The sequence below is a fragment of the Microtus pennsylvanicus genome, chromosome 4 (assembly GCF_037038515.1).
Source record: "Microtus pennsylvanicus isolate mMicPen1 chromosome 4, mMicPen1.hap1, whole genome shotgun sequence".
Taxonomy (NCBI): domain Eukaryota; kingdom Metazoa; phylum Chordata; class Mammalia; order Rodentia; family Cricetidae; genus Microtus; species Microtus pennsylvanicus.
In genome coordinates this window covers 3,704,509-3,728,167 of record NC_134582.1, presented here as the reverse complement: position 1 = coordinate 3,728,167, position 23,659 = coordinate 3,704,509, and the positions used below count along the sequence as shown (strand labels likewise).

At 42.6% G+C, this 23,659-nt stretch overlaps 2 protein-coding genes across 2 annotated transcripts in view; one reads left to right on the top strand and one right to left on the bottom strand.

Moving 5' to 3' along the window:
* The window catches only part of C4H18orf63 (chromosome 4 C18orf63 homolog), a 36,770-nt gene extending 25,907 nt beyond the window's left edge, over window positions 1–10,863 (bottom strand). Inside the window, exons 1-6 of the mRNA XM_075970798.1 lie at window positions 10,730–10,863; window positions 9,168–9,246; window positions 7,799–7,855; window positions 4,234–4,345; window positions 3,684–3,725; window positions 2,272–2,348 (exon numbers count right to left, since the gene is read on the bottom strand). Coding sequence (XP_075826913.1) covers window positions 2,272–2,348; window positions 3,684–3,725; window positions 4,234–4,345; window positions 7,799–7,855; window positions 9,168–9,246; window positions 10,730–10,863 — 501 coding nt within the window. The remainder of the gene's footprint in view (window positions 1–2,271; window positions 2,349–3,683; window positions 3,726–4,233; window positions 4,346–7,798; window positions 7,856–9,167; window positions 9,247–10,729) is intronic.
* A 10,680-nt stretch (window positions 10,864–21,543) lies between these two features.
* Cyb5a (cytochrome b5 type A) overlaps window positions 21,544–23,659 on the top strand; it is a 30,244-nt gene continuing 28,128 nt past the window's right edge. Inside the window, exon 1 of the mRNA XM_075968128.1 lies at window positions 21,544–21,788. Coding sequence (XP_075824243.1) covers window positions 21,660–21,788 — 129 coding nt within the window. The 5' untranslated portion in view covers window positions 21,544–21,659. The remainder of the gene's footprint in view (window positions 21,789–23,659) is intronic.

Here is a 23,659-nt window from a genome sequence, read left to right as displayed (position 1 = left end):
GGCATGCAAGCATACATGGAAGGAATGTTGTATACATAATAAGTAAATAAATCTTTAAAAAAAATAGAAGAACAAAAAGTTGGGTGAAGAGGGATAGTGGATACGGGAAGACTTGGGGGAGGTGAATCTAATCAAAACATCTTACAAAATTTGAAGCTCTCAAAGAACTTTTGAAAGAGAGCAATGGAAACCAGGGAACAGAGGAACTAAGAAAACATCAATATGGAAAGAGATGATAAGATATGTTAGGGACATACAGTAGTGTTGTAGTACTTGTGTGGCTTATGAAAGATCCCAGGTTCCATCCTAAGCAGCAGAAGAAGGAAGAAAAAAAATAGTAAGAGCAACAAAACTCAGAACTGATAAGGACATAGAATGTCCCGTGCAGGACAAGAGGTAACTTTTAAATTTTTTATTACTTTTACATTCCAACCACAGTTCTCCCTCCCACCTCTCCTTCCTCCCCTTCTCTCCCATCTGCTCCTCCCAAAGGGTAAGGCCTCTTCTGGGGAACCAACAAGGCCTGGTGCATTAAGCTGAGGCAAGACCAAGCCCCTCCTCCATGCATCAAGGCTGAGCATGACAACCCACCATAGGGAATGGGCTCCGAAAAACCAGCTCATGCACCAGGAACAGATCCTGGTCCCATGCAGGCTCCACAGCTGTTGGTCTAGAGTTCGTGTCTCCAATTAGTTGCAAATCAATGAAACTGAACAGTGTGGAAAGAAAAACTCTCAATCGTGACCTTCTGACTACCTTTGATACCTGAGTTTCAATTCTTAGTTCTAACAATAAAATTTACACAAAAATCTGAGATTAAGGGAAACTAAGCAGAATGTTCAAAGTGGCACTGTTATTGAATGAAGATCTGAGAGTTTTAATGTGACTCTACGCCAACTCTGAATGTTTCAGGTGTGCAAACAATGAGTATTTTGTAAGTGTTCTCATCTTTATGCTGGCTTTTCTTCTGACCTCGACAAAATCTTTGGGAGGAGACACTTTGCACATGTACATATTGATACCCAATAAATGGCTGTCTGTAGAATAAACACAAATTGGCTTTCAGTTGCTTATTTTCCATATAATTAAAATTTCAGGGCAACAGTTTAATATTACATAAAACTTTTGGAACATATCCCTCAGGTAGTCATGTATTCAATTATAATCTGAATGTATCACTTTGAGTCAGTTTACACACATACATTTCGCATGGATGTCATTGGCTCTGTAATCTCATAGAGAGTGGCACTATTAGAAGGTGTGGTTTTGTGGAAGTGGGTGTGGCCTTGGAGAAAGTGTGTCACTGTGGGGGTGGGCTTTGAGGTTTGTGATGCTCAGGATACCACCCACTTTCTCAGATCATTTCTGTTTCCTCAAGGTTTAGGGCTCTCAACTACTACTCCAACACTTGTGTGCTTGCATGCCCCATGCTCGCTATCATGATGACAATGGACTGAACCTCTGAAGCTATAAGCGAGCCACCCCAATTAAATGTTCTCCTTATAAGAGTTGCTGTGGTCACGGTGACTCTTCATAGTGATAGAAACCCCAAGACAATGAGTTTTAGGAAACTAGTATAGTTTAACACAGTTTAAATTTGGAGAAATAACTATTATTTTAAAAATATGTATGGATTTTTTAAATAAAAAATAAGAGCTGAAATACCATTTCTTATAATAATGATAAACTATCGTTAAAAGTTATCTAAATAAGATCACACTTTAGAAAACTACTGGAATTTCTACCTTAGAAGAATAGATTTTAGGTAGTAAGTTGTCTAATTCAAATTAGAAGCCTACAGTCCTACTACTCAGGAGACAGAGGGAGAAAGATAACTACAAGTTCAAGGCCAGCAGGGCAGATACCAACTGCTAGAACTAGGAAATGAGACCTTGTTTCAGAATGCCAAAACTAAACAAACAACAGCAACAAACAACCACTGAGCCCTTTAAAATGCTAGCACCAAACAATGGGCTTCTCTAAGACTTTGATTGATGTGTATATTTGTGCTCGGTTCACAGTAGCCCTTGGTCTCTCTTGTCTATGCTGCCTCCTGCTAGTCCCTCCAAATACTCCCCTTCTGTTTTCACGTATGTATGTCTGTGTGTATGTATGTATGTCCTGCATATGTGAGAAAACATTGCAATTGCTTTGGTAACAAACCCTTCCAATCAGCTTCTATGTTAAAAATTAAAATCAAACAGTAATAATAGCACACATACACTAAGTGTATTTAAATATAGGAACTTATAGAAATCAAATATTTTGTACCTCAGGCGGTGGCAATCTGATAGTATAGACGTCTACACTCAAACAAACTTGTGTTTCTGTTACGTTGATGTCTAATTCTGGAAAAGAATTATCCATGAATTTTCTAGAATTAGTATTCTATCATAACATAAAATGAAGCATTTTAGTAACACATATTACTTTATCCAACTTATACATTAAGAATTTTTTACACATATAATAAAGTTTATATAATGGACTGTAGATTTGGCAGCCCACAGATTCCACTTCTAAGACAAAGATAACAAACCATAGGCTATGTGTGGGAAGGAGGCCCTACGACAGGAAGACAGTAGGAGAGATAGACTTCCTACAGCCTACAGAACACTCAATACCTGCTTTCCGCAAACCTGACGTGAGGTCTCGTCAGGCTCCTGACTTCAGAAGTTGTCCCTGAAGCCTCTTCCTAAAGACCTTCCTTTCTCTCCTATATAAAGCTGTGCTAATATGGGGGTCATGGGGACCTTGAAAGGAGACAGTATCCGAAGAGGCTCTGGGAGCTTCAGGGATGTTGACGATGCTGCTTCTTGATCAGAGGACCAGTTACAAGGCTGCTCTGACTTTGTAAAACTTTAGCGAGTATGCACTTAAAATATCTGAGGTTTAACTAAGTATGTTACATTTACACAAAAGTAAAAACAATCTTTTGACAGAAGCCCAAGAAATTTTCTCTTCTAAATTGTTATCTCAACTCTCTAGCTAAGGTTTCATTCTAATGAAGCTAAATTTAGGGAACAAACTCACTCATCCAGAGTGAGGTCCGAGCGACTGCCGCTGTCAACTGAATCACGGTTCAGCAGGATAGTCTGCTCAGCTCCAGTAGCTGGAGGCTATAGATGAGGACTGGGAGACTGGGTCCAAACGATGGAGAACCTGCCATGTCTGGTTACTAATGCCTACCGGAAGCTGATGATCCATCTGTACCTCAGTAGGACTATTTACCAACCTACCTACATTCAAGGCAATACGCAGAGCAATCAATTAGATTGGATGTTATAATAAAGATTGAGATTATTGATGTTCCTTTAGATTATTTTCAGGAGAAAAATAAGATTCTAATAAAAATAAGTTTTGACATAATTAATACAATTTTTGATAATATGATTTTGGAAAATATATTAAAATACTTAGAGAATTAAACATCTTCACAATCATTTTCTTAAGTAGAGAAGTTAAAATATAACTTTCCTCCCAACTAAGTGAATTTTTTTCTCAAGTAAGTAAATATATGTTTTTAATGAGAAGTAACTTCCTACATGAGTTCTGGTTATAATTATGTCTTATTGTCTCCTTGCATATGGTAATCACCAAGACTGTAACAACTCAACATTGGTTTTTAAACAACTGTTTGTCATCTTAATGCTTTTTCTATTGTTTTGAGCACTTTTACTTACCAACAGCACTTTGCTTTCCCATATGAGAAAGAAAATCTCTTCCTTAAAAAATTCAAAGAAAATACCATATTATTATAATTCAGAAATAATCATTATTGACAAATATAACCATTTGAAGTGCTATAAAAATTATAAAACAAATTTTTAATGACAGCTCTTAGAAAAATATATAATCACTCAAAAAATACTTGTTCGCTGAAAAGGACCAAGATACTCAATACTTCCTTCAACAATCTATCTCTTGCTATAAAGTAGAAAACCATCAAACTTTAGAAGTAAATTCAAGATGGCCCTTTAGGCCCAACAAAAATGACAATCTGTTTATTTTATCAAATCTTCATAAAGTGTTCATTCTTAAGTATCAAGAATTCTACTAATCAAAGCACTTCAAAGCAGCACCAGCAGGGCTCTGCATATTATCCCCGTAGGGAGATGACAGTGGTGTTATTGTGGGCTTGTGTAGGAACTCTCTTCTCTAAAAGGAAGCCACCTTGAAATCAAAAATAGAAGTTCATATAGAATCAGTCCAGTGACTGGCAAGGGAAGTCACCTTGTACCAAGAGATGACCTGTTCTATTCCAGGCTGGAGCAAGTCTTGTGCTGAGGGAATACGAAAGGCAGCTTTGAAGAATTACAGGAATTACTCTTTGTGGAGTCTCCATCTGAGACAAAGAGAGAATATGGGCAAATTAAGAGCAATGCTACATATCTATATATCTATAATGCTACAAACTCAGATACTGTCTGTAGTCTCAGATCAGCCTCCAAAGAACTAAGCAATTCTAGGTAAAAACAACAGTTGTTCCTGTAATTAATACTACTTAGTTATAAGGCTAAAGAATTTAAGAGATGCTCATTTCGAAGCCACCAGTGCGGCATTGTTAACTGTCAAAATTTCTTGCTCAAGACTAAACCGTACCCAGTCTTTAACCATGCAGCCCGCTCTACACAGAGAAACTCAAGAAAGAATGATATTCTGGTTTGTTTATTTTTTCCACTGTAGTTTAGCATTAGAAATGACTAAGTACAAAATTACTCATGCAACCAAGCATTTATCTATATATACAGAGTCAATCTTTAATATTAATGCTTTCATTGCTGACTCCCAAGTAATTGGAATTGGATTTATTTCTCCCATTTGAAGTTTCTAAAAAAAAGCTGGGCAAATTATTTGAAACAATGCTTCATAAAATACTGGACATTATGGAACAAGGAAGAGGTATTCTCTATAGATGAAAAGTCAACAAGATGAGCCCTGGGAAATCATAGAGCCCATCTTGTGGGCTTTTCCTCTACAGAGGTTTATTGTGTAAAGAGGGGTTTCCAGTCTGTGGTCACGAAAGAGGCAATCTAGAGAGACTCTGTTAGTCTCTGTGAGCTGAAGAGACAGTGCTGAGGGTCCACAGAAGACAAAGAAGCTAGAGAGCCCTTGAGAGGAGGACACTGCAGAGAACAGACTGCAGGCCAGCAGAGTCCCTGGGTTTTTGCTGAGTACGGACCAGCACACACAGGTGAGGAAACCACTCAAGTCAGAATGAAAACCAAATGGACATGAGCATTAAATACAATCCAGAAAGATCTGCCCTGCACTCTTCAAGAAAGCAAGTGGAGAAGTCAGAGGGCCAAGAATTGTTTGGCAGTATTGATTGCTGGGATGTCCACAATTACAAGTAGAGATTTTGATACCCTGATCCTAATCATTGGCACAAGCAAACAGAAAACAAGAATGTGGTAGATTTATCATTATCAACCAATGAGACCCAGTTCACATCTATAAAATGCTGAATAGTATAATAAGACCAGAACACAAATTGTTGTCAAGAGGACAAGGAACATTTATTAAATCTATAGTAGTTTATATTCTGGACCCTAAAAAAATTTTTTTTTAATTAAAATTAAATTTTTTTAAAATTAAAGCTTTATGAAACATCTTTCTAAATAATAATTGAATGAGAAAGCATAGCAGAAAGACCCCTGGGAACCATTTGGAAACCATGCAGCCTGTTTGTAGCAGACCTTAGGAAGCACTTGTAACTGAAAAGTTAAAGGGCAGAACTATTTAGAGAACACGTAAAACACTAAACATATCTGTACTAGGCAGGAATGACGTTCTTAACTCAGTGACATCGGTCATCATGTTAGGATGCTAAAAAAAGGAGGGCAAAACAAAACCAAATTAAGTAGAAGAAAATATTATAGACCAAAGTGGTGGGTGTGTATGTGGGGGGAATCAATGAAATACAAAGTAGCAAAACAATAGAGAAAATAAATGAAACCTAACACCCTCCTTAATCCTATCAATGATTGTCAACTCTCCAGCTGGATTGATCAGAGAATTAAGAAAAAGAAAAGAAAAAAATTCAAAAAAGATCACACATATAACCAATGCTGGAAATCAGAAAGGAAGCCAGGCGGTGGTGGCACACATCTTTCATCCCAGCACTTGGGAGACAGAGGCAGGCGATCTCTGTGAGTTCGAAGCCAGCCTGGTCTACAAGAGCAAGTTCCAGGACAGGAACCAAAGCGACAGAGAAACCTTGTCTCAAAAAAAAAAAAAAATAAAATAAAATAAAAAAAGAAAGAAAAGAAAAGAAAAGAAAAAAGAAAAAGAAATCAGAAAGGAGAAATAACTTCATACTTTATAGCAAAGGAAAATAAGAGAACACCAAAGCAAATTTATTAAAACAAAATCCAAGTTCCAGACAGCCCTATGGATGAATTTCATGAAACATTTAGGGAAGAAATAACAAAATCAGACATGACTTCTTCCAGAAAAGTGTTTTTTTAAGGGAGGTGGTATTTATTTCTTACGATTCCTGGTGGTAGAGATCTTAACTGATCCATAAATATGACGGTTAGCCGGGCGGTGGTGGCGCACGCCTTTAATCCCAGCACTCGGGAGGCAGAGACAGGCGGATCTCTGTGAGTTCGAGGCCAGCCTGGTCTACAAGAGCTAGTTCCAGGACAGGAACCAAAAGCTACAGAGAAACCCTGTCTCGAAAAATCCAAAAAAAAAAAAAAATATGACGGTTAATCTTAATTGTCAAACTGATTGTTTGAGAAGTGCCAAAGGGGTGAATAAGACATACATCTGGATGTGTCAGGGGTTTACAGGGAGGACTGGGGGTAGAACCCACTGTGAACGTGGCAGTGCCATCCCCACAGGCTGGAGCTGAGGCTAGGGAGAAGAAAGTCCGAGAGTGCAGCTGACTCTCTCTCTCTCTCCCTCTCTCTCTTTCTCCCACCCACCCTCCCTCCCTCCCTCCCACCCTCCCTCCCTCCCTCCCACCCTCCCTCCCTCCCTCCCCACCTAAGTGACACTGGTGAACTACTTTTCTCAGCTAAGCCTTCTCACCACAATGTGCTTAACCCTCTGAAGCCAGGACGCACTGCCCCAACACCCATGCCCACTTTCTGCCTTTTAAGAAGCTCACCATTAGTGGAATACAGTCTACAATTTTGTTTCTCTTACATATTAGCTATATAATTGTGGCAATAATTCCATCTCTTGGGATTTTGTTGTTTTTCTATGTCAAAATGGAATAAATCCCTCTCTCTTTGTGTCCTTATATAAATTTTTGAGAAAAAATCTTGAAGTCTTTTCACATGTTTAACAACAACTTGTGAGAAAGAGACTCCAAATTTTGTTTGCTGGTTAAGTTTTGGCTATCTATTTATTTTTGACAACTCTACACAATCTAGGGTCATCTGGAAAGAGGGAACCTCAACTGAGAAAATGCCTTCATCAGATTGGCAAGTCTGCGGGTCATTTTTAAATTAATGATTGATGCTGGAATGAGGGCAGCCCAGTGTGAGTGCTGCCACCTCTTGGCAGGTGGTCCTGGTTATGTAAAATCGCGAGTTAAGTGAGCCATGTTATAGACAGGTGAGCTCCTCTATGGTCATGTCTGTTCTTCAGTTCCTGCCACTCCGTTCCTGTCTGGAACGCCTGCCCTGGCTGCCTGTGGAGATGCACTGTGATGTGGAAGGGCGAGCCCCATAGACACTTCTCTCCCTAAGTTGCTCTTTAGTTATGGTGTCTATCACAGCAACAGACAGCACACCAGGACACTGAGGAAAGAAACAGACTATATATTATTATTTTAAGCACATACCTTAGCTCCATATTTTTCAACATAGGCATGAAGTCTCCCAGATTTGAAAAACGGTATCTGTAACAGAAAGTCCTTTGTAAAAAGGACTAAACATAGATCTTTAACAAAATACTGTTATACATAAATATTTTAAGTAAAATACAACAAAGGGCACAGATTTTGGCTATCGTTCTATATTTCTATTCTATATCCATTTGAAGAAAGAGACTATGAAAACCACTTTTTCCTTGACATAGGATCTGACATATAAAAGAAAAGGCAAATACATTTCATATAAGTACTTAACAACTTTTAAATATACAAGACATACTTAGATGTGGATGTGGAAAATGAACTAAATAGAAATTTAAATTTAAAAGGCTTCCACCTACTAATGAAAGAAATGTAAGTACTAAAAGAATAGCAGACATTATATGCTAAATGGGCATGGTATCACATTGACATCTAAATACAAACATCTATGCCAATAGGTTACGCAGCTCTCAGTACCCTCCAGAGAAGTGTCTTTATGCCAATGGTGATTAATACAGAGACCCTCGGCTAGTCTGTGCACATTAATGAATGGTTAGGAGCTGCTCAGCCCGAAACGGGACAACTATATCATACTGCCTGCCCCTCAGGCTCATGGGACATCACGGAGGAAGGGACAGACAGAACAACCGTAAGAGCCAGAGGTCAGGGAGGACCGGTGTGAAATAGTTTCTTCCATAGCTGACACTTAAATTCCCAGCAACTGTGGTGGCCTGCACGAAATCAAGACAATCAACATTCCCACACGGGTGAGGGAGGGGCACCCAAGGTCCCACAACAAGCTGGAAAGTTACTGAGAGCTGATGACTGCTAGGGAAGGGGTGTGATTCCTGTCAGGGTGACCACTGTGGTGGATGGCTCTACCACCACGCATGCCTGCTCTGATTAGAGTCCGAAGATAATTTTTTAAGAAAGAGTACATGAAGTTGGGAGGAGGAAGAGGTGTGTATGGAAGGATTTGGAGGGGGAAAGGTATGATGGAAATAAAGGGTATAAATATATGATATTCTCAAAGAATAATAAAAATGTTGATTTACTGAGATGAGAAATTTAAGTATAACTAAAATATTGATCAAAAGCATTGAAACCCATGCTATCTTATCTATTGTACCATAACATGTTCTGTTCATTAGTGGTCTTTATTTCAGCACTTATATAAGATAAAGCTAAATATTAATTTAGAATCACAAGATAGATTTAAATGTCACACCTATCAAGTTAATGTGACATTCAGTCAAACTGAAATAGGGGTGGTCAGTCCCCATAAACAATCTTTCATTTCTGCTACCATACTTATTATTATTTATTAATATTGCTTCTAGGAATCAGTGATACTAACCGACATCACTACCCAGATTTGGTTTAATATTCCAGGCACAGGTGCTGTAAGAACATCTTCATGCAGCAGTAGCAGCTGCCTGTGGAGAAGGAACACATTATTTTCAAACTGAACTTGTCTACTGTCTATACTTGTATGCTACTGAAATATTTAGAAACTTCATCTAGCCTTTCACTTTTCCACCTATTTTGTTATTTTTCAAAGAGGTCAGAGATAACTTGTATTAAGTATGACTAAATTACACCCAAACAGGAAGGCTACAGATTTTCTGATATACTTGGGGATTTAAGATGGGCTAGCACTCCAAGACTGTCCTCCCCACTTCTGTCCTTAAGATTTTGTTTTGTTCTGCAACCGTCTCACTATATAGTTCAGGATGCCTCTAATTTGAGATTCTTGCTCCTCAGCATCCAGACTGCTGGGATTATGTAAACTCAGTATTACATTCAGCTTTCTCCTAGCAATCTTACAGGCTTTATTCTCCTCTGAGATAGTTATTTAAACACACAAGTTTGTCTTGAGTCCTTTGGGTACCTCAAACAGTTAAAGGCATGATACAGTGAGTCCTTAACAATCAGATTTCAGTTGAGCTGTTCCTTAAAGATTATCTTGAGTCAGGAGTTGTAAAATAATTCTTATAGAAACATGTAGACAGAAGTTCCTGTCCCTGGTCCCACAGCTGTTAAATCCCAAAGAAACACAAAGAGACTTATATTAATTATAAACTCTTTGGCCTATTATCTCAGGCTTATTTTTAACTAGCTCTTATAATTTAAATTAACCCATAATTCGTATCTATGTTTAGCCATGTGGCTTGGAACCTTTTCTCACTGAGGCATTCTCATTGCTTCTGGGGCATCTGGTTGGTAACTCACTCTCCACCTTTCTTCTTCCCAGAATTCTCCTAGTCTGGTGGCCCCACCTATACTTCCTGCCTGGCTACTGGCCAACCAGTGTTTTTTAAACCAATATGAGTGACACATCTTTACAGTGTACAAGAGCATTATCCCACAGCAGAAATATTCTCCGTTGTCATGTTTTGACATAGAAATTTAGAAATTATGTTAATCTTTTTGTATCTTTAAGTGCCTTGTAAAGAGTATATAGCAAATATATATTACTTAGTGTATTTGGGGGGAATCTGATTTAGTTCAAAAACTAAGTCTTATAAAGAATTAAAATTTATTTTTTTATTTTATGTGCGTTGATGTTTCGTCTGCATACATGTCGCAGACAGTTGTGAGCTTCCCTGTGGGTGCTGGGAATTGAACTCAAGTCCTCTGGAAGAGCACCCAGGGCTTTCAACCACTGAACCATCTCTGCAGCCTTGAAAATTCAAAATTTTTAAAGCTCACAAGAGGTCACAAATATAAAAACTTAACAGTGAGATATTTACCTCAAGCATTTTAACTCCCTTTTAAAATGTAATCTAATATACCTGGATTCATTGCTTTCAAAATAGAGATACAGATTTAGTAGATGTTTTGAGGGAAACCCCCCTAAAGCAGCTATGATGGGATTTGTAATGTCCAAAGGCTCGGAGAGAAGGCACGTGTTTTTACCTGCACATCTTGATCTGTGTGCTCCTGATCTCTGTCTCTGCCACGCTGCTACTCAATGTTATCTGGACAGCACAGACTTTGTGTAGGTCCGGAAGTAGGATGAAGAACAGGGATGGCTGCCTTGTCTCATTCATACCTTCGTGCTGACTGTGTTCCAGCAAGCAGGTCCGTCACAGACACACAGCTGTAGAAAAGCGCACATCAACAGTTTAACCATAAGGTTTCAGTACTAACTCAGCAGACTGTATTTGATGTCATGTTAGAATAAGAAAATAAAAATGAATTAGTAAACTTTAGACAAAAAGCCAAAAAAAATCACCATTTCAGCTTCATGGTCTTCTAAATCACTTGTCTTTAGACAGGTTTTATTAAAATATTATTCACCAATGATTATCCAGTTAGAATAAGTTCAATACTTTTGTTTACTATATTCATAGAGCTACACACCTATTAACGGAATAGATTAGAAAGAACAGTTTTATTGCTTCTCCCAAGATTCTAAATCTTCAGTTCTACAACACAAATTGAATGTCTAATTTCTGTACTAATAGCTCTAATTTATTAAACGCCTACGTCTTTTCTATACTTGCTATATGCCTACCATATTGTGTTTAATAATTTCATTCTACAGATCTTAGCTAACCTTAAAGTTTTATTTAAAAAAAATGAAATCTTTTCTCTCAAATAATTTTTTTTTAAAAAGAAAAGGTTAGCCAAAACATGTCACTGTGTAACCATTAAGTAGATTTCATTTCCACGAAATGACTTGGTTTTAAAACTTGTACTTGGGGGCACATTTTAAAACTGCTAGTTCACAGGCAACCTTTGAAGTGTGTGTTGGGCATTACAGAAAACTGGAACCCCAGTGCAGAGCCGGCTAGGGAAAGTCAAGTACACCAGTGGGAGGTGACTTGGACTCTAGAACGACAGACTTTACACAAACATACCTTTTCTCTTTAAAGAGAAACCACCAGCCCTGGAATCTGAAGTGTGGGTGGACTTTAGTCTGGTCACATCAACCAAATGCCTTTGGTTGTCGTTTGAGGAATGCTGGCCCTGAACTTTGGCTTGAACAAGTCTAACGTACTTAAACCACAGTATTTGAAATTTTCTTCAGTAATATTTCAGTCCTGGGTTCACTTATGCTTCCCATAAGTGAGTTCACAATAAGTTTCCTCCCCTCCTTTATTCTCCACTTTCTCAGTGACAGCAATACCTCTGAAGCCCTTAAAAACAAATTTAAGGTACTTCTAGACATTTCTAATGCTCTAAAAATCGAAGCAAATGACATGGTTTTAACAGAATTCTTTTCCTGGCCCTTAAGCTATCCCAGTGCAAAACCAGCACGGGTTGTTTAACTCTGGGGTCTTCAGTGTGGTTCTTAAAGCAGCGCCCCAGTTTTCTCAGGGCGATCATGAAGGTCTCGCTCGACCGGCGATTCTGACCTCCTCCTTCATCTCTTTCCTTGCTTCCTAATGATGTGGCGCCTCTGAGAAGCCCTTCCTCGGGAGGTGAGGAAGGCCAGGCTGGCATCAAAGCCGCCTGCAGCCGGTCCTCTCTTACCTCAGTCTGTCTGTCAGCCTCCGCCCTCTCCTCAGCCTCCGCCCTCTCCTCAGCCTCCATGCTCACCTCAGTCTCCGTCCTCTCCTCAGCCTCAGCCTCCGTGCTCACCTCAGCCTCCGTCCTCTCCTCAGCCTCCGTCCTCTCCTCAGCCTCCGTGCCCTACTCAGCCTCCGTGCCCTCCTCAGTCTCCGTGCTCTCCTCAGCCTCCGTCCTCTCCTCAGCCTCAGCCTCCGTGCTCACCTCAGCCTCCGCCCTCTCCTCAGCCTCTGTCCTCTCCTCAGCCTCAGCCTCCGTCCTCTCCTCAGCCTCCGTCCTCTCCTCAGTCTCCGTCCTCTCCTCAGCCTCCGTCCTCTCCTCAGCCTCCGTGCTCTCCTCAGCCTCCGCCCTCTCCTCAGCCTCCGTCCTCTCCTCAGCCTCAGCCTCCGTCCTCTCCTCAGCCTCCGTGCTCTCCTCAGCCTCCGTCCTCTCCTCAGCCTCAGCCTCCGTCCTCTCCTCAGCCTCCGTCCTCTCCTCAGCCTCAGCCTCCGTCCTCTCCTCAGCCTCCGTCCTCTCCTCAGTCTCCGTCCTCTCCTCAGCCTCCGTCCTCTCCTCAGCCTCCGTGCTCTCCTCAGCCTCCGTCCTCTCCTCAGCCTCCGTGCTCACCTCAGCCTCCGTGCTCTCCTCAGCCTCCGCCCTCTCCTCAGCCTCCGTCCTCTCCTCAGCCTCAGCCTCCGTCCTCTCCTCAGCCTCCGTCCTCTCCTCAGCCTCCGTCCTCTCCTCAGCCTCCGTGCTCACCTCAGCCTCCGTGCTCTCCTCAGCCTCTGTCCTCTCCTCAGCCTCCGTCCTCTCCTCAGCCTCCGTCCTCTCCTCAGCCTCCGTGCTCTCCTCAGTTGGTCCTCGCAGTCCCAGGAGCTATTAGGATGCTTAAGCCCCGTGCTCCCGTCAGAACGTGCTCTCCTCACACCTAGCTCCTGTCAAGTCCCGCGCTCGAACTCCCATCAGGCCCTGCGCTCTGGGCTCCTGGGAGCTCCCATGCTGCCTTGCGCTCCTGCTGGCTCCCGTCAGCCCCCTGATGGCTGCAGGGTCCGCCCTGGGGTCTGGCCCCAGTCGGCCTAGCCCTCCACTCAGCCCAGCAGCCCCCAGCCCACATCCCTGCCGCCCAGCAGGGGGTCCGGAGCTCCCAGAGGCCTGTGCTTCCCAGTGCCACCTTATGACCCCTGGCAGCTGCTCCCGCGCAGCCCTTGTTCCCCGCGTGCCCTCTGCCGACAGATGCCACGGTGCCTAGGGAGCCGATTTCAGCGTGGCCTTCGGTGTCATAGGCCCGGAGGGGTCGGCCCCACCGTGCAATACATGCAGTGCCTTCTGTCACCGCCCCAGCATGGCCCATGGGATTTCCTGAGAAAACGAGAGTTTGCTTAGCACCTCGCAGGTCACCCAACCGCCCAAGTGCACGTGGTTCCCGGGCTGTGTGCAAAGGCTGTGTGAAGCCGCAGGCCGCCCTGCTGGCTGGGATGTGTGAGCCGCAGTCTGGTGACAGGAACAGTTTCTGCTCAGATTCTGGTTGCTCTCTAAGCAACTGTGGTGATGAGGCTCCACCGCGGTGATACGCTCCTCGCTCCTCGGACTCATTTGACAGGTAGTTATTAAGCACACGCCACACTTAGGTGTTTGCTAGGCGTTTGGCGATGGAGCATTAAACAGCATTTTCTACCACCATAGCAGGACTTACTCGGAGCAGGAAAAGTTACTGATCCCGAAGTGAACTCATTCTTGTCAGACCCACAGAAAAGGAGAGTTGAGAAGTCATAAGAGTCGTTGCCTGTCTGCGATCAGTTCTTTCGCAAGATTCCAACGAGCGTTCTCCTTGCAGATACGCAGGTTCCTGTGTCAAAGTTCACCTATAATATTCTTCAAAACTGCAGCAGTTCAGACACGATGTGCTTATTAGACCCTTTGTCCAGCAACAGATGCTCCACCAGCGAGCTCACTCTAACTGCTGGTTAAGGCCTCCCACGCTAGTGAATTTTGTGTACCAGTAGCTCACCTGGAGTACTTCCGTTTTTCCACCAGATAATCCTTTTCCTCGAGCATCTTAAATAGGTCATCGTGTGCCATAACTCTGAATGGAAAAAAAAAATGCGCCTCAGAAGACTTTAGTCTTCTGTGCCTGGCCCTGTTTTAAAATGAGTGATTGTTTTCTAAGCAAAGACAACCAGTTTATTGGTGATGGCTTTGATTCTGAGGATTGCCTAGACAATTCCCTAACTCCTGGCCAGAGAGGCACTGTCACCTCTGCATCCTGGGACTGTCAAGGACCCTGAATGGTTTGCACAGTTATGTTTAGTATCTGGAATTCTCACAGACACAGAAACCCAAGAAATTAAAAGTACACAAATATTACAAATGCCTCCTGACTTCCACAACTGGGACATTATAATACCATTGAAATTATCAATTCTATGTCTAACCTTGTGCAAAAATATATATACTTTAAGAAGTATTTGCTCTCGATCTCCTCTGTCTCTGTCTTTCTGTCTGTCTCTCTCTTGCTTTTCTTATCAACTAAACTTTTCTGCAAAAAGACTCCAATTTAGATATGAACGGAGGAAAGCTACATCCTATTTGTGTCTTTTGAATATCATGTTAATACAGAACAGCTTTTCCTTTCCAGAAATATCTGTCTCTGTCTCTTGTGCATATTTAGTTAAACCTAAACAGTTGTGCATCTACTTAAGAATAAAGCATCTTTCTGTGGTCTGATTATAGAGGTTGCCATGACTTCAAGAGAAGGCTCTGCTGGAGGTCATAGGTCATTCAGCAGTCCTAGGGTTTCAAAGAAAAAGGTATATTATGGTTCCCTTGTCAGTTTTTACTAAATCTCAATCATTTGATTTTACCAATAAAGACTTAGGAGTCAGATGCTGGGGTGAAAGAAAGCTTGCTAGCTCAGAGAGGCAGAGATCTCACCCAGCTGACTTCCTCCTAAGGCCCTGTATTATAATATTTCCCATCATTGATATGGGAAAGATTTTCCCCTTTAATATTACTTAATTCCTTCCTTGAGAACCTTCCAGGTGTCTTACCAAATCTGATGGCTTCTCAGTTTGTCCACAGCTGGCATGATTGCTCAGTCTGTGTGGTTGTGCCATGTGCTGGAACACCAAATATTGTTTTCAGCAAACTCTCAATGTTTGATTTTACCAATAAAGACTTGGAAGCCAGATGCTGGGGTGAAAGCCTGCTAGCTCAGAGGGGGAGAGAAATCACCCATCTGACCTTCCTCCTCCACCAATGACCCAGAAAAAGACCTTTCTTCTAACACTGTCTCAAACAAGACTCTTCCAACTCCATGTCCTTCCCCCTTCTATGTCCTGCCGTCCTGACTCCCTCTTACTCTCTATGGTTTTCTTCTTGTTCATTTCCTGTCAACTGGCTGCTTGCTCTGTCTCTTGACCTTTAGTTAACTTCATTTAATTCTGTTTATAATAAACAGAAATCTCTGGGATTAAAGGTGTGTACTGGAGCTGAGCCACACTACAAGTATAAACAGTTTTTTTTCAAGTACATAATGAAATCTCAGGGTTGAAAGTGTGATCAAATATTCTGCAACATTCACTAAATGCATCTATTTGAAGAAAGGAAAAGTTGTAAGTCAATAACTAAAGGGGGGATAAAATAAGAAGAAAGTTATATAAAGATGCTTTTTTAAACCAAACGATTGAGATTTTGCTAAAAACAATATTAAACACCACACATAAATGAGGTTTATCCTACAAGCACAATGCTAGTTCAATATTTAAAACTCAATGTTGACAGACATTTCTGTCCCGCCTGCTCTCTCAGCCGTTCAATCCCAAAGAAACACACAGATGACTACATTAGTTGTAAAGTGATTGGCCTATTAGCTCAAGATTCTTATTAACTCTTACACCCTAATTAACCCATTATTCTTGTCTATGTCAGTCACGTGGCTTGGTATCTTTTATCAGCGAGGCATTCTCATCTTGCTTCCTCTGCATCTGGGTGATGACAGCAGACCAAGACTTTCCTCTTCCCAGAATTCTCCTCTTCTGATCACCACACCTATTCTTTGTGCCTGGCTACTGGTCAATCAGCATTTTATTAAACCAATACAAGTGACAAATCTTTACAGGGTACAAGACCATTGTCCTTCAGCAACTCAATGCATTCTATCATTGGAAAAGGCTAAAGCGGTGAAACCATAGGACCATTTCTACAGATATAAACAAGATTAAAGCTCTACGTCCCTTGTGATAGCATCTGTCAGAAAGCTGGTGGACACCGAAAAGCAATTCAATTACTAAGGGACATCCACAGAAATAACCAATCACCTACAGTGATCATTCTTAATTGTCCACTCCATGGGATTTGGAGTCACCCCGGAAGGAAGCTTCTGACAATGTCTGTGTGGGTTTCTCTGGACTAGTCTAATTGAAGTAGGAAGACCTGCCTGTTCCATGGCTTTGGGTCCTGGACTGAATGAAAAAGAGAAGACCAGGTGAGCACCAGCGTTACCTCTGTTGGCTTTTCTTAAATGGCCTTTATTTGTATGTACGCGTGTCTTGCCTACATGTGTGTATGTGCCCCGCGTGCGTGCGTGCCTGGTGCCTGTGGAGAGTGGAGAAGGGTGTTGGATTTCCTGGAACTGGAGTTACAGATGGTTGTGAGCTATCACGTGGGTGCTGGGAATTGAACCCTGGTCCTCTGCAAGAGCAAATGGTGCTCTTGACTGCTGAGCCATCTCTCCAGCCATTCTTCTGAGTTCTTGCCTGCAGATACAACATGACCATCTGCCAAAAACCCCTGTAGCCATTACTTCCCCAGTAGGCTGGACTGTACCCTCAAACCATCAGCCAGAAAAACCTACCCTTCTCTAAAACGTTTTTTTTCCCCCCAGTTTTTATTGCAGCGACAATCTAGTACCTGATCTAGTAATACAGCCACCTTTGAACATGGTACAGTCAATGAGATAAGGGATTTATAAAAAAAATGATAGGTTATTATCAGGTGACATAGTTGGCTATAAGACAATCTCAATACACATGCCAAGAAGCAGAGTTATGAAAGTATAGACTCAAGGAAAATGTAAAAATTAGCTAAGTAATTATATGTTGAAATGAATATGGAGTGGTATACAAGAAAATACAATACCATTTATAATTACTAAAAACGAATGTTTAAGACCGGCAAGATGCCTTGGTAGTAAAAAGCACTTGTTCAGCAAGCCTGGGGATGTGAGTCCACTGCATCAAACCTACATAAAGGTGGAAAGAGGGTACTGAAACTGTCTTCTGACCTTCACACACGTGCCATTGACACGTGCATCCCCCCCCCTCATCACACACACAATAATGATAGTGAATACCTAAAATTTATGTGAGAACATTCTGATGTATATCCAATGAAGATATAAGATTTGTGTGCTGAAATTGAAATAGCTGATGGAAAATATCTAAGAAAGATCTCTGTGCTCATATCTTAGAAGGGGTGGCAGTGCACAATTTTTCCCAGCTTAACATATAGCTTTAATGAAAAAACTGTCATTTAAAAATGTGTATTTGTGTGCATCTGTTTGTCTGTATGTGTGCCACATACATGGAGGTGACATTTGAGGCCAGAGAGAGCTCTGGGGCCACTGGAATTGGAATTACAGAAATTACAGTTATGAGCCCATCCCTGTGAGGGCTAGGAACTGAACCCAGGTCCTCTGCAAGAGCAGCCCTTGCTGTCATCCAGCTCTCCTGTCTTTTATAGGAATTCTTATTAAATTCTCAACAATACATGAGTGGACGTTGTGGTGATCTGAATGAGAAATGTTGCCTATGGTCTTGGGCATTTCAACATCTGGGCTCCCCTGGTGGTGCTGGGGGTTTGGGGGCATGGCCTTGTTGGAGGGAGCTCGGCCCTGGAGGTATCTTTAGTTTCAAGACCCATGACATTTCCAGTTCTCTCTCTGCTTTATTTGTCTCAGTTGCAGTTCTGTTGCTGTGCAGAGACACCAAAAGCACACAAACGGGTCCTGCTTACCCTTGGTCCAGAATCGGCATGACAGGGAGCATGGCAACCTACCTGCAGATATTATACTGCTGGAGAGGTAGCTGAGACTTCTCATCCGGGTCTGCAGGATGAGAGAGCCACTGGGCCTGACTCGTGTTTTTGAGACCTCAAAGCTCACCTCTAGTGACACATTTCCTCCAACAAGGCCACACTTCTTTGGTGACTAAGCATCCAATATATGAGTCTATGGGGGGGCATTCTTATTCAAATTACTACAGTGCTTTTGGTTCAAGATGTGAGCTCCCTGCTTCTTGCTTCAACCACCATCCTGCTTCTTGTCCCAGCAGCCATGTCTCCCTTTGCTAACAGACTCTCATCCCACTGCAACCACAAGCCTGAATAAACTCTTTCTTCTGTAAGTTGCTCTGGCTATGGTGTTTTATCACAGTAATAGAAAAGTGACTGGGGCCGACACAGACATTAGCTATGCTTATGTGTATGTGACAAGGAAAGGAATTGAGATTATTGGAAGCAGTTTTAGAGAAGGAAATAAAGCAGGTGTTGTGGAATATTCTTTTTGGACACTGTGAAAACGTGTCTCTGTTATTGGCTTAATAAAAAGCTGAATAGCCAATAGCTAGGCAGGATTTCCAGGCACAAGGATGCTGGGAAGAAGAAAGGAGGAGACAGGAGGAGTTACCAGCCAGAGTGAGAGGGAGCTAGACAGGCAGGAGGACAGGCAATTGCCAGGAGTCCCATGACAACCTGTAGGTGAATAAAAGTTTAAGTTATAAGAGCTAATGATAAGTAAGCCTAAGCTATCGACTGAGCTTCCATAACGAATAGGTCTCCATGCCATTATTTGGGAGCTGGTTGATGGGACAGAAACATCTGCCTACAAGCAGGAGGACTCATCCTACCTGATCTCAGGAATTATTCAATAATTATTGTTGTCAAGACTGTATCATATTGGTGGAAGCATAGATATATGGATTAGTGGAAAAGAGTATACAATTCAGAATTAATTTCACTAATATCTGATAAATAAGCCAAAAGAATTTACTGAAGACAGGCTATGGCAGGAGTTAGGGACTTGTCTCCAATCATGTGGCCCTGGCATAGTGGTTATTTCAAGCTGAAACCTGAAACCTTACCTTTCTAACACCAGGAGTACAAACAGCCTTGCTCACTAAGTATTGATGAGGGCAGCCATAAACCCACACAGATAAGTTCTTCATATGACCTTTGCCTTCCTCTAGTACTTACCTTTATCCCATCTATCTCCTGACGACCTCCCCTGATTTTACCAGCATAGCTCAGAGGTCTGTCATTTCCTCATGAGATGATTGTTCTTTATCTAAAATGTATAAAAGCATCGTGCTTTGCTTGTATTTTGACTTTTGTCTCTAGTGTAAATCTCCATGTGCACATACATACACATACACTACTTCTGTGCTTTCTCTTGCTAACCAGCTCCCGTGTTTAATTGTTAGGTACAGCTAACCAATCCACACACGAATTACTGTAGGGTGTGCGCAGGGTATATTTTACTCCATTCCTTTTCCTTTCAAGTCTTCCCAACAAATAATGCTTGAGGAATTTGATGCAAGGAAAGGGAACTCCACTGTGAGTCTTTCACTTTACACAAAGAAAGGGAACTTGGAATGCATTGCAATTGGGACGTAGTGGGGGTGTTCTGTAGTCCATGCTACTCAAGAACCAGACAGAAAGACCTCTTCAGAGAGGATTTGGAAGCCAGTGTAGGCTACACAGTAAGCTCCCAGCCAGACTGGACCACACAGTAAGACACTATCTTAGAAAACAGCAAAACAAACACAAAGAACCAAGCAAAAATGGGATGTCTTCAAAATTAAAACTGTTTGCTATGTAGCCCAAGCTGGCTTCAGACCCGTTGTCCTCTGTCTCCCCTGTCTGAGTCAGGGTCTGCAGGTGTGTGCTGCCTTTTGCTTTTATTGTATAGTTACATTATTATATTGCCAGGTGAGGGATACAGAGAGCCTATCGTTGCATATTTGAAACTTCCCATGAAGCTAAAAACTCCACTGAACTTCTTGGCAATTGTTCCTACTTTATATTTTAGTTGGTTAATGTAAAATAAAATCCATGCATGTTGTATGTGAATTAAACAGATTTCTATCCTAATACAAATAATTTACCTTAGAAATACTTCTGAGTTGCAACTGGAAATGCTTCCTTTTGGTTAAACGAAAGAAACAAGGAGAGTAGTTTGGAGTACTTTCCAGTGTTTTCTTCCCCATGAGTAGGTCTTCCTGGAGAAGGTAAAGGGGAAGGAACTTACCTCTAAGCACCTACTGTGTTCAGGACCTTCCTGATTTCCCCGGAAATCACGGAGGTGGAAATCACTAATGTCATTTATTTATATTTATTTTTGGAGTTCATTGTTTAAAAGACTTAAATAACTACTAAGGGCTTTTAAAATAAGTTAAGAGTCTTTGTGCCCCCTGCTATCTTATATGGTATTTATTCCCTGTCAAAAGGGCAGGGGAGTGCCAGGCGGAGGGGGGTGCCCTTCACAGTGCACAGCTCGGTTCCTTATTTAGAATTTAAATTAACAACATTGTGGAGGGTAAGAGAAAGTCCTTGCCATTTCGGGGTGTCCTGGCACAGAAGCTGTTTCAGGTTACAGAAATTATTGTATGCTTCTAATTTTTATGTAGTAATTTCTTTAGAGTCTTTGTTTGCCTGTTAGATGAGCCATCCCTAAGGTACCGGCAGAGTAAAATGCATGGCTCGTTATTTGGGACCACATATTCGATTTCAGGGTTTAAACTGTGACACTTTGTAAGAGACTCTCTTTCCTATCTTCTTACGGTCACTTTGTGGACTTGAACCACTGCATTTTTTGTTCTAAGTGATTATCAGGACGCAAGGCAGGTTTGAGTAGGAAACACGCAAGGAATTAGCGTGGAGGTCAGGGCCTAAGGCTGGGGATGGAGTTTGCCCCGGCCCTACCGCTTCCTCTTCTGTTTGGTGCTTAGACCTCCGATCTTGCCTCCTCATCACCCAGTGACCCCACCCGCTGCCTCCGCGCAGACTCAGAAAAGTCTGTCCCTGTCCTCGTCGCAGGCAGCGGGTGACTGTGAAGGGCACCTCTTGTAGCCAATCAATACCAGCATCCTGAGCTGAGGGGTGTGATTGGACCGAAGGAGGGCGTCGACCGAGGGCGGGAGCACCATATTGGCCAATCGCTGGAGGAGGCGCCACCTCACGGTCCTGGGCACGGGTCCCGGTAAGGCTGGGAATGTCCCGGGCGGAGGCAACTCAGACTTGAGTAGCACACCACCCTGCACGGTTGAGTCGCAGGGCCCGGGAGGCTCACTGTTCCGAGATGGCCGGACAGGCAAACAAGGATGTGAAGTACTACACCCTGGAAGAGATTCAGAAGCACAAAGACAGCAAGAGCACCTGGGTGATCCTGCACCACAAGGTGTACGATCTAACCAAGTTTCTGGAAGAGGTGAGTTGGGCACGCGCGCTCCAGTGGGGGCGCGGGGAGGGTGAGCCGGGGCTTTGGGTCTCCCCCGCGTGACCCGGGACCGAGGTCTGAATAGGCGTTATCTGTGAGTACGCATTCGTTTGCATAAGTTTAGGAGGGCCCTCCGCGTCTGCACACTTGTGTTCGCTTCTGAGCATGCTCACCTGCATGTGCACCCCTGTGTCTGTGCCCCTTGGGTTTGCACACCTGGGCATGGCCCTGGGAGGTCGGGAAGCATCCTAGCCTTTGTGAGCGGTTTTTGCAGGCTGCTACGGGAGGAATACTTGCGGGCCAGAGCTGGGTTCCTAAAGGTGTTCAGGAGGGTCCTGAATAAATGCTAACCACTTACTAGGAGAGGGCATAACCGCACAAGGATTTTAAAAGATCCCCTTTTATTTTATTCCGTCTTGTGTTTGCATATAAGGCTCTCTCCTTGTAGAACAGATTTATGAGTGGACTTCTTATACCAGCGGGTTGGAGACCGCTGGTCTGAAGAGGTGTGGGTTTCCAGAGGGTTCGCTAGGGTCGGAAGTCCAGGACGGGACACCCCCAGGGCCATTCTGAAGTCGAGACCTCTATGTTCACCAGTGTTCACTCAGCAGAGACTGAATGTTGACCGCCTTACTGCAGTATGACTTGGAGCCCAGCGCCTGATTGGTGGGCATCCGGAAGACTCCCTAGCCTGCCCTTTGAGCTCGCACTAGGGTAGGCAGGTAGGCAGCATGGTACAGCCAGAAAACTGGAGCTTCATCCTTAAGCTACTTCGGAAGTTTTAAATGGCTTAAAATAAATGGCTTAAATTTCCTTGGGCAATGCTGGTCTCAAGGTTGTAATTTTTAATCTTTATTTCCTCCGGACGCACTTTTGCTTTGAGTCACAACACAACACACTTATTCCCAATTAAATAAGAATTCTGATTGATGGGGATGGTTTGCCTGTGTTTTGTATTGTTTTGGTTGTGGACTAGGCAAAAGAAGAGGCTCAGTTTTAGATTATAATTTAAATCAAGAGCCCTTTTTTGCATACAGTGTTAAACAAACACAGGGAAAACATGCAAGTTTGGAGTTGATGTCTCCTAGTAAAACACTTGACTGTTAGGGATAAAAAGGGGTTCCAATTTAGGTGGAAATGGAGTGCGGTGTGGACTCAGGTCTGCCTCCCTTCTGCTGAGCCCAGAGGAAATTTGCATCCTGGCTTCTCAAACTGACATGCCTGCATGACATGAGGAACCCAGGCCCCTGTGCCTGGCTCCTCACATGGAACTGTCCCTTTAGCCCCTTCCCTTGCCATGGTATCTGTAATCATACAGTGTGCCTTTTGACTTCATGCGTGCATGCGTGTGCTTGTGTGTGTGTGTGTGTGTGTGTGTGTGTGTGTAATAAAGTGTAGCATTTGTACAAAACAAAACATTGGGATATTTTATACTATGAAGCAGTTTTAACTTGTCCTGTTGTCCTCTAGAACACGGTCTTTAGACTCAGTCCTGTTGACTTGTTAGGTCGCCTCTCTAGCTGTCCTTAGTACCCCCGTCCTAACAGTGACACTGTCTCCAGATCCTGCCAAATGGCCCACAGACCATGCAGTTTCTCTAGTGAATACATTGTGTATGACTTTTAAAAGTAGATGCTTGAAATAGATAACAAGGAAGAGATTATTAGATCCCATTCAAAACTGTTTATTCTCTTGTTTTATTCTCACGAGGCAGGAAATGGGGGAGAGGATCCTACAGGTTTCCTGGGCCCAGCTGAAGGCCTAAGAGGCAGCCACTCAGTTGGGAAACAAGTTGGAAAGCAAATCCTTTGTTCTCCTGAAGTTATCAACACCCTGTCTTTGAGAATTGCTTGGGAAGAACA